This window comes from Hydra vulgaris, chromosome 02, assembly GCF_038396675.1.
Source record: "Hydra vulgaris chromosome 02, alternate assembly HydraT2T_AEP".
In the NCBI taxonomy this organism is placed as follows: Eukaryota; Metazoa; Cnidaria; class Hydrozoa; order Anthoathecata; family Hydridae; genus Hydra; species Hydra vulgaris.
This window is the reverse complement of record NC_088921.1, coordinates 35,901,479-35,913,599: the sequence shown is the minus strand read 5'-3', so window position 1 is coordinate 35,913,599 and position 12,121 is coordinate 35,901,479. Positions and strand designations below refer to the sequence as shown.

At 25.9% G+C, this 12,121-nt stretch overlaps 1 protein-coding gene across 1 annotated transcript; it reads right to left on the bottom strand.

Moving 5' to 3' along the window:
* Positions 1-702: 702 nt before the first annotated feature.
* LOC136076033 (histone-lysine N-methyltransferase SETMAR-like) lies at positions 703-1,287 on the bottom strand. Its single transcript, XM_065789495.1, has one exon. The coding sequence runs from the start codon at positions 1,285-1,287 to the stop codon at positions 703-705; it is 585 nt and encodes a 194-aa protein (XP_065645567.1).
* Positions 1,288-12,121: the final 10,834 nt, after the last annotated feature.

Genomic DNA, 12,121 nt, shown 5'->3' with positions numbered 1-12,121 from the left:
AAATAATAAATGCAAACGATTGTGGCATTTTTTAAATTGTAATAATTGAAAAAAACCCAACTAAGTGGTTAAAATTAAACGTTTCAATGAAAAAAGGTTAATGAAAAAAAAAAGAACAAAATCAGTTGTCATGCTATAAGTATTTTTGTTATTATAAAATGTATTTTCAATATATAAACTCTTGAAATATTTAACTTGAATTTGCATGGGTACAATTTTAAAAGATTTTTAAATGTATTCCTTGTCAAATGTAATGTCCATGTTCTATGAAGCATGCTTCATACAAAGTTTATATGCAATTGATACAAAGTTTATATGCAGTTGCGCCAGACTGCTGGTAAAGTACTTTAAGTATGCAAAGTATAAATTTTAAGCTGAGGCAGAGGTTGTTCTAAGCTCGTTACTGCATCTTTATACCAACTTGTTAATTATAAAGAGTTAAACATTTAAGTTTTTGGAAAAATTTTTTACAGATGCTCTCCAAACTAGCTTACATGTTTAATGTAAGCATAAAACATGTAAGCTATACCACATGAACTTTTATGTTTGCAATTTTTCTTGTTTCTACCTTTTTACACTTAGTTTTTCATGGTGTGGTAAGTTAAAAGTTATTCCTTTTGGTTAATTATCAGGCAACCAAAAAAGTTCGTGCGGTTTTGCAGATCCGTTAATAAATACACATAAAAACAGTTTTAATAAAGTTTATTCTGAAAAATAGTCTCCTTCAGCAAGAATAACTTTCTCCCATCGTAAAACAAACTGGTATATTCCATTTTTATAAAAGTCTTGAGTTTGGTAGCTAAAAAATTGAATAAACTCATTTTCGAGATCTTCTCTATTTCGAAACTGTCGATTCCTCATATGATTATCCAGGGCCAAAAACAGGTGATAGTCGCTTAGCGCAAGGTCTGGTGAATACGAAGGGTGAGGTAGAATCTCCCATTGTAAACGTGCTAGAGTTTCCCGTGTGATTTTTGCGGTGTGCGGTCTGGCGTTGTCCTGGTGGAATACAACACCTTTTCTGTTTGCCAAAGCTGCTTGTTTTTGGTGAAGAGCAACCAAAACTCTGTCCAATCGGGCTGAGTATATCTCAGCAGTAATGGTTTGTCCACTTGGTAGCAACTCATAGTGAACGATACCTGCTGTAGTCCTCCATACACACAGTAAAACCTTGTGTTGGTGAATGCTTGGTTTAGGAGTCATCGGTACTGGATCGCTACTGGCTAGCCAATGATATGTTCGTTTTTTGTTGCAGTACATAATCCATTTTTCGTCGCACGTCAACATCCGGTCAAAAAATGGCACTAAATTATGGCGGGAAAGCAATGAAGAACAAATGATTAAGCGCTGTAGCTTGTTTGTTTCACTCAACTCATAAGGTACCCATTTGCTCAACTTCCAACGTTTTCCACATTTTTACATTAAATCTTAAGGCCTGACAACGTTTTCCTGATTTTTACATTAAATGTTAAGGTCCTGGCATGTTTGACTGGAGTCCTACTCGATTACCAGCTTGATATCCTCGTTGGTTTTCATTTCCAGAAGAAAATTTTTTAAACCACTTTTGACCCGTCCGTTCTGCTACGGTACCTTCCCCAAAAGCAGCGCATATCTTACGACAAGCTTCTGCAGCTTTGGTTCCAAGTTTGAACTCATAAAGTAAACAGGCGCGAATTATCGCATCTGATACAGCCATACTCTACTTAAGACTTTTAATTTTAAAACGCACTAATAAAACTTATGAAACACACTGATTGATTCTCCTTAAAACAAGCTTTAATTTATATGCAAAATCATCCCCTACCACAACCAGTTTTCTTAATACATTTCTTAGAAATAGGCAATTAGGATAAACCACACAAACTTTTTTGGTTGCCTGCGAGTTTACTATATCAAAACACACTTGTTGACATCAGGTTATTGATTTTTTGTTATAGCTTATTATGCTACAATGCTTTGTAATCTTTTATTACTGTACATTACCAATGGCAATCTAAATAAAATGAAATATTATTGCTATACATTACCAAAGGCAATTTAAATAAGCTCTTGCTAACAATTGCTTTTAATTTGAGAGAGTTGCCAATTATCTGGGCTAGCTATAACAACCAATAAGCAACATTCTCAAACTTTTAGTGATGTATATATATTAATATGAATTATATATATATATATTTGTTTTAGTGATGTATATAATTTATATATGGGAGTAATAAGTGTAAAGTTCTGAAAAGAAATTAGGTAATTTTTCAAAATACTTTTTTCGCTAAATGATAGGATTAATGGGAACTTAATTTGAAAAAAATTATACCAAGCTAATAATAGTCTATTGATATTACTTGGTAAATTTTAAAACTGTTTTGAATAACCTATCGTATGAGAACCACAGCATAGTCAAGTTTTACCATCTGTTTTATAATTTTTTACAATGGTTGTCTTTTTTATATCTTAGAGTTATAAATCCTTTTTTAACAAAATATTATAAAAATCACGGATGTTTTGAGTTGCGAAGTTTTGCAAAAACTTTCTAACTCAAAACATCCGAAGTATTAGTACTATATTGTACAAAATTGGATAGAAAAATCATACCTTTTTTTTGTTATTACTATTTTGTTTTTTAATTACTCAATTACTCAATTTCAAATTTACTATTCAATACGTTTTTTGACATTTGTTTTGATTTAAAATACGCGCCAAAGCCTCTCTTTAAAAATCAGTGAATCAGATTGCGCATATCTCTGCCTATTCTGAATCTGTATAGGGTTTCAAATTATGCATACCAATAATTATATACTTGAGCGCAGTGCCTAAAGTTCTGGTTGAGAACCAAGATGTTCGTGGTTAGACGCAAGCTCTATAAACGGCATTGATAAGGAAGTAGGCGTGAACTTCCTTGTTAAATGCTCCTCCGTGGTGCTGTTTGGTAAGAACGTTAGGAAGAGTTTAGGAAAAAAAATCAACACAATATTTTCATAGAGTCCCCATGTAGACTTTACAAGTTAAAAATAAAACAAGATTGTTAAAAATATTATGTTCAACTCAACTATAATAATTATAATAAAAAAACAAAAAAGTTTTCATAAATATTCATAAATAAAATACAATAGTTTTAGATTTTCTGATGTTAAATACGGACGTTAAAAAGTAAAGATTTTTAATATGAACTTTTAACTGTCGATAACCGCTGTATTTCCAATACCTGAACAAATGTATTTGATAAAACTAATATAGTATAAATAAATATTCACATGTATGCTAGATTGTTTTAGAATAAATTTTTATTTTTTATTCATTTACTAAATCGAACGATTAAAAAAATTTAGTTTTAAAAAGGTTTTATAATTTATAAAAACTATTTTTTTAAGCTTTCATTTTTTTAAATTTATCTGAATTTTTTATTTTCAAGGAATTGTGCAACTAGTTGTGCAATACAAAGATCTATGTTGCTCAATTTCAAGGACTACAAATTGTGCAAGTTAATATAAAGATCTATGTTGCTTAATTTGCAAGCAAGCTTCAAAAATGCTTCAACTCGACTTTGTAAATCAACTAATCAAATATTTATACGGAGTGTCTATTCGCACGTTCCGTGCATAAAATATTTTGTCTATTTGCACGTTTTTCGCGAATAGACTATATCTAATTATAGTCTATTCACACAAAAATATAAAAAAATCATTTATTTTTAAAAAAATTGAAAATGCTAAAACTCATTATTTAAATTTGACAACTAAAGTCAAAAGTAATTCGAGATTAATATTTAAAACATCAAAATCATTAAAAAAAAATTAGCGTACGATTAAACTACATACGGATAAAGCCTGTGTATAGGGATATAATCTGTTTGCACGTTTTATATTAACGTGTATTTTGTATAGAAAAAATTAATGCGAGCGAATAGTCTGTGTTATCAAATACAGACTACACGCACATTTGCACAATTCACTCATCTAAATAAAAATTTGATTATTCAAAAAGATAATTTGTTATTAATAAATTAATTTTGTTTATCAAGACAATTTTCACCTCATTTTTTTGTATTGAAAATGTATACAACTTTAAATTCTTTTCAAAAATTTCCATTTTTAAATTAAATACATATAACGAATTTGTAGAAAAATTGTAATATAATTGTAAAAAGTTTGTAAAGTAAATGGATATGATAAGTAGGCTAAAGATGGTACTTGTTGTGGTATCAATCGGACGCACATTTTCACTTGATCATCTTTAGTCGTAACTGGATTGCCACCTGAACACAGTGTAAAAGGATCAGCCGAGGCAAAAAAAATCAGATTTTAAAAATGATTAACTTTTTTGAGTTTGAATTGAATGAAAAACGAAATTCATCTGGCTTGTTTAATTTTGTGTTGAATAGTTGACGAAACTTGCATAGGCATTCGATTTTCATTAATAATGTCTCACAAAGAAACCAAAAGTGAAAAAAAAAATAGGATAAGGAGCCTAAAGTAGCTTGGTGTATTCGGTTTCTAATAGAAATAAAAAGTATCAAAATATCTTTAGATTCTTACAGACTTAAAAAGTAGTACAGGTGTTCCTGCTGATTCACTCCTACCCATACACTGGTAGGAGTGAACGGGTAAAACTGAGTCATTAGCTTTATTTACCTGAAAATTAAAGGCAGGTATTGTCTTAAACTGATTAAGTAAAAATAAGGTAAGGATCAAATGATTTACTAATAACCATAGCAACAAAGTAATAGCATAACAATAAATTTAAACATTATTTAAACTCATCTAATGAAACAAATAAAATGTATACACTAGAAGAAAAATAATTTGTTTTCATTCAGTATTACTAATGTCTTAACTACAACAACAACAAAAAAGCCAACTGAAATGTCAAAAAAGAGAAATATTAGGAATATCATCCATTTGCAACATTATGATAGTATATATTATATTAGCAATAACACTATAATAGTATATATTATATTAGCAATAAAATTATTTTTATTTTTTCAAAATACATAATTCCAAGTTCAAATTATCATGTTTTATATTAAAAAAAAAAATGCTTTCGCTCGTGCAGCGGAATAATTTTTTTCTCAAGTCACGGTAGTAATTTCTGATTGGTTGATTTCTTTTCTTTAATTTAAAGAATGCCTGCCCAAACAAAAACCCTTAACTGATATGTTTGCATTCCACTGCGCATATCCCTAGATAAGTCGGTGATGTACACTCACTGCGCCAGAAAACTACTACATCTTATCTTTAACAAAACTTTCGGAAAAGAAAGTCTGTAACCAAACAAATCAAAATTTCTTCATCCAACGCAACAAAAGATTAAATTATTTTTGAGAAATCACTTCCTTAAATACTTAAAGAAAAAATTAAAAAACTCATAATTTTTTCAAAAAAAATTTAAGCTGCTATCACTGCACAATAAAATAAATGCAAAGACTAAGAAATCCCATTTCGGTTAATACTGCTAAGAGGTTTAAACAAATATTTCAGTCCAAATCTACAATTAAATGCAGAATTGAATTGTTGCTATTGTTAAGAAAATCGACCAACAAGTCATTTTTAGTTCCTATCCTATGCTTGCTATCCAGATTGATGAATCTACGGAAGTCTATTTTAAAAAACACCAAGTTGAATTGAAAAAACTAATACTTGTAACAATAGATGATGCAAATTTAATGACTGAAAAAGACTACACGTAAAGCCAAATGCTTGAATGAAAGATCTATAAGCTAGTAGTGTGTGGTGTGTAGTGTAGTAGTGTGCTAATAAAAAGCTTATAAGTCGCAACAATTCTTTTAAACTTATATCGAAAAAGATGAAGTGTTTTTCTTTTCTTTTCTACTACTAATGTATTCCTTTTTTTTAACTTGCAACTACAAGTGCTCGAGTAATGACACTTAAAGTTTTCTTGAAAAAGTGAACAGGAGAAATTAGGCAAAAGCATTTAGGAACCATCATTGTAAGGTCATAAAAAATGAATACAAAAACCAAATACATACTATAAGTATTTCCTTCAAAAGGAAATGATCTTCAAAAAAAAAAAAAGATTAGTATTTTCAAAAGAAAAAGATTCTGCAAATCGAGATTATATCTTATGTACTAATTTTAACAATGGTGTCCTTGAACAAGTCACTCTTTTAGCTATAACAATGGCGTCGTAGAGCAAGTTACTCATTTAGTTAACATAACTGAAACCTTTCCTGTTCCTAATTACCGAGGAAAAAAAAGTTAATGTGGAACACAATGACGTTTTCATGCCCATCAAAAATTTTAGTAAAGTAAATAAAGCTGATGATATTATTATGATATCAAATTGGAGAAATGCTCTCTGTCATTGGCTTGTTTCGAAAAAAATCAAATGATGATCACTTTATTTTCCTTATCGTCGAAAAAATATTTTAAGTGAGCCAGAAGCAGCAAAATACTATTTATAACACTTATAATATTATATAATTGTGAAAAAATTGGAATTCTATTTTAAAAGAATAAAAAACTGACTGGAAACCTGAGTATGATTTTTAATGATTTAAGCATATTCTCGGAGAAATTATGCACACTGAAAGCTTTTTTTGCAGATGAGGCACCGAGTATTAAATTAGATGAATCACTGCTAATAATTGCTTCAAACTTGATGTTTCACATGTTTCTTTAGTTTAGATTAAGCGATTTGAAAATGATTTGGTGTTTAAAGGATCTTTTGTCAGCTAAGGATCTTAAGTCGGAATTTAGTATTGTACGTTTTGACGTAGTTATGAAATTTTTGCTAGTAAAAAAACTTGCAAACCTCATTTTTGCTAAAAGTAATTCGTTAAATAATACTTATTTTGAACTTTTAAAATTTTTGAAAATATTTTTCTTTTTAAAGAAAACACGAGGGGATTCAAGTTTTCTCAAAACATTTTTTTGCTTGTAAAACTTTGAAAGCTTTTTAAAGGTTTATATAAAATATAATTAAAAGTTTTTCTTTATACTTTCTACGTCACCGTAGGAAATATTTTTTTCCAAGCATGTTACACCATGATATATTACACGTGTATGTAACATTTTAGAGACCGATTCTAAGAGGCGTATTTACGCAACAACAAAAAATAATAGAGAATTGTTAAAAATTTTAAATATATATATATATATATATATATATATATATATATATATATATATATATATATATATATATATATATATATATATATATATATATATATATATATATATATATATTTATATTTAAATGACCCATAAAAAGAAATTTAAATATAATTATATTTAAATTTCTTTTTATGGGTTTATTTCTATTTGTTAAAAATATATTTATTTATTGATACGATATTTCGAGGGAATATTGATACCTCGTTATCAAGTACATTTAAAAACCGTTATAAAAAAACGTTATAAAATGACGTTTTTTTATAACCACTAAATAAAAAATTTAAATATGAGTGTAAATTTTATTAGTGTATGCTACAAAAAGAGTGCTCGATCTTATAGATGGTGAGACTGTTCAAATCATTTTTTTTATTTATTATATATAGTAGTATATAATAAGAAAATATTTATAAAAATAACACAATATAATATTATCATGATATTATTGAATATATTACAATATTATTATATTGTTATTGCACTATTAATTGCAGTTATGCAACTAGTAACAAAAACATAAAGGAAAGAATCCAAAAATGGAGGGCTTTTTTGTCAACAATAATAATACTTTTACATTGACGTCTATCAAAAATAGGAAAGAATATAGAATTTAAAAATAGGAAAGAATCCATGATTTTCCCATAGAAAGCGGAAATTCCATGGAATTTTTATAGGTGAATTTCTATGGAAATTGAAATCCCATGGAATTTTTATGGGTGAACCATGGTTTTTTTTCATAGTTTATGTTGCACCATAGGTTTTACGAATTCGCTTTTAAAGATGCCGTTGTAACACGTATAATTACAATCTTTTCTAACTTGTAAACAACATTTTCTGTATTCTTCTGTTTTTCTGTATTTAACAAGACTATAAATTATGTTTTTTATAACGCATCATTTTTAATATGATTCTAACTAAATATACAGGCGTAAACAACTAGATATATTTGCAATAGCTAGAATATGATAAATGTATGCATTTTATAATGCATCATAGTATGATATTATCAGAGCAGTTAGTCTCAAGACTTAAATCTTGGTTCTGAGACGTCTCGAAACTCATTTAACTGACTTTTTCTTAGTCTTGGTATTAAATCAAAATATTTTGGTTTTAGTCTTGGCTTTTACTGTCTTTACGTCTCTGGATATTATCATATTATAATGCATAATAAAATGCGTATATATATATATTTATTACTTATATGTTTAATTATATATTATTTATTCATATACTTATTCTAGCTACTGCCAATAGCTTTGCTTACTTTACATAACTTGCAATATTATAGAAAGTATGTCAAGCGAATCAGTTTGATTTTTAATGTTTATTTGGTTTACAACATATATTTTAGTTTTAATGTATATTAGATAACTTGTGTATTTATAACTAGTTATCTATTGTACATTGAAACTAATATAATTATTGTTATAAAACTTATCTAATGTATTAGATAATATAATAGACTAGATAATGTACTAAAAATAACTTTAGTAATAATCTTTTTCAATTTTTTTTAATGGCTTTAGTTTGCATAAAAAATTTTGAACTTATAACACTTTATTGTATGGTAAATGTTTATTAAGTATTAGAAACTTTATTTTATGGTACATGTTTTATTCAATTTTAGTTCTGTTAAGTTATTTTTGTCTTTTTGTTGAAACGACCATTCAAATCGGCATTTAGTTAGCGACAAAATCTAGTAGGGAAATTTATTATGTAAAAAATCTAGTAGGGATATTTATTATGTAAAAAATCTAGTAGGGATATTTATTATGTAAAAAATCTAGTAGGGATATTTATTATGTAAAAAATCTAGTAGGGAAATTTATTATGTAAAAAATCTAGTAGGGATATTTATTATGTAAAAAATCTAGTAGGGAAATTTATTATGTAAAAAATCTAGTAGGGAAATTTATTATGTAAAAAATCTAGTAGGGAAATTTATTATGTAAAAAATCTAGTAGGGATATTTATTATGTAAAAAATCTAGTAGGGAAATTTATTATGTAAAAAATCTAGTAGGGAAATTTATTATGTAAAAAATCTAGTAGGGAAATTTATTATGTAAAAAATCTAGTAGGGATATTTATTATGTAAAAAATCTAGTAGGGATATTTATTATGTAAAAAATCTAGTAGGGAAATTTATTATGTAAAAAATCTAGTAGGGAAATTTATTATGTAAAAAATCTAGTAGGGAAATTTATTATGTAAAAAATCTAGTAGGGATATTTATTATGTAAAAAATCTAGTAGGGAAATTTATTATGTAAAAAATCTAGTAGGGAAATTTATTATGTAAAAAATCTAGTAGGGAAATTTATTATGTAAAAAATCTGGTAGGGATATTTATTATGTAAAAAATCTAGTAGGGAAATTTATTATGTAAAAAATCTAGTAGGGAAATTTATTATGTAAAAAATCTAGTAGGGAAATTTATTATGTAAAAAATCTAGTAGGGATATTTATTATGTAAAAAATCTAGTAGGGATATTTATTATGTAAAAAATCTAGTAGGGAAATTTATTATGTAAAAAATCTAGTAGGGAAATTTATTATGTAAAAAATCTAGTAGGGATATTTATTATGTAAAAAATCTAGTAGGGAAATTTATTATGTAAAAAATCTAGTAGGGATATTTATTATGTAAAAAATCTAGTAGGGAAATTTATTATGTAAAAAATCTAGTAGGGATATTTATTATGTAAAAAATCTAGTAGGGAAATTTATTATGTAAAAAATCTAGTAGGGATATTTATTATGTAGGAAATCTAGTAGGGAAATTTATTATGTAAAAAATCTAGTAGGGATATTTATTATGTAAAAAATCTAGTAGGGAAATTTATTATGTAAAAAATCTAGTAGGGATATTTATTATGTAAAAAATCTAGTAGGGAAATTTATTATGTAAAAAATCTAGTAGGGATATTTATTATGTAAAAAATCTAGTAGGGAAATTTATTATGTAAAAAATCTAGTAGGGATATTTATTATGTAAAAAATCTAGTAGGGAAACTTATTATGTAAAAAATCTAGTAGGGAAATTTATTATGTAAAAAATCTAGTAGGGATATTTATTATGTAAAAAATCTAGTAGGGAAATTTATTATGTAAAAAATCTAGTAGGGATATTTATTATGTAAAAAATCTAGTAGGGAAATTTATTATGTAAAAAATCTAGTAGGGATATTTATTATGTAAAAAATCTAGTAGGGATATTTATTATGTAAAAAATCTAGTAGGGATATTTATTATGTAAAAAATCTAGTAGGGAAATTTATTATGTAAAAAATCTAGTAGGGATATTTATTATGTAAAAAATCTAGTAGGGAAATTTATTATGTAAAAAATCTAGTAGGGATATTTATTATGTAAAAAATCTAGTAGGGAAATTTATTATGTAAAAAATCTAGTAGGGATATTTATTATGTTAAAAATCTAGTAGGGAAATTTATTATGTAAAAAATCTAGTAGGGATATTTATTATGTAAAAAATCTAGTAGGGAAATTTATTATGTAAAAAATCTAGTAGGGATATTTATTATGTAAAAAATCTAGTAGGGATATTTATTATGTAAAAAATCTAGTAGGGATATTTATTATGTAAAAAATCTAGTAGGGAAATTTATTATGTAAAAAATCTAGTAGGGATATTTATTATGTAAAAAATCTAGTAGGGATATTTATTATGTAAAAAATCTAGTAGGGATATTTATTATGTAAAAAATCTAGTAGGGAAATTTATTATGTAAAAAATCTAGTAGGGATATTTATTATGTAAAAAATCTAGTAGGGAAATTTATTATGTAAAAAATCTAGTAGGGATATTTATTATGTAAAAAATCTAGTAGGGAAATTTATTATGTAAAAAATCTAGTAGGGAAATTTATTATGTAAAAAATCTAGTAGGGATATTTATTATGTAAAAAATCTAGTAGGGATATTTATTATGTAAAAAATCTAGTAGGGATATTTATTATGTAAAAAATCTAGCAGGGAAATTTATTATGTAAAAAATCTAGTAGGGATATTTATTATGTAAAAAATCTAGTAGGGAAATTTATTATGTAAAAAATCTAGTAGGGATATTTATTATGTAAAAAATCTAGTAGGGATATTTATTATGTAAAAAATCTAGTAGGGATATTTATTATGTAAAAAATCTAGTAGGGAAATTTATTATGTAAAAAATCTAGTAGGGATATTTATTATGTAAAAAATCTAGTAGGGAAATTTATTATGTAAAAAATCTAGTAGGGATATTTATTATGTAAAAAATCTAGTAGGGAAATTTATTATGTAAAAAATCTAGTAGGGATATTTATTATGTAAAAAATCTAGTAGGGATATTTATTATGTAAAAAATCTAGTAGGGATATTTATTATGTAAAAAATCTAGTAGGGAAATTTATTATGTAAAAAATCTAGTAGGGATATTTATTATGTAAAAAATCTAGTAGGGAAATTTATTATGTAAAAAATCTAGTAGGGATATTTATTATGTAAAAAATCTAGTAGGGAAATTTATTATGTAAAAAATCTAGTAGGGATATTTATTATGTAAAAAATCTAGTAGGGAAATTTATTATGTAAAAAATCTAGTAGGGATATTTATTATGTAAAAAATCTAGTAGGGATATTTATTATGTAAAAAATCTAGTAGGGATATTTATTATGTAAAAAATCTAGTAGGGAAATTTATTATGTAAAAAATCTAGTAGGGATATTTATTATGTAAAAAATCTAGTAGGGATATTTATTATGTAAAAAATCTAGTAGGGATATTTATTATGTAAAAAATCTAGTAGGGATATTTATTATGTAAAAAATCTAGTAGGGATATTTATTATGTAAAAAATCTAGTAGGGATATTTATTATGTAAAAAATCTAGTAGGGATATTTATTATGTAAAAAATCTAGTAGGGATATTTATTATGTAAAAAATCTAGTAGGGATATTTATTATGTAAAAAATCTAGTAGGGATATTTATT

What these genes read in the sequence shown, in the direction of transcription:
- LOC136076033 (XM_065789495.1), bottom strand. Translation starts at nt 1,287, where the DNA reads ATGTTGACGTGCGACGAAAAATGGATTATGTACTGCAACAAAAAACGA.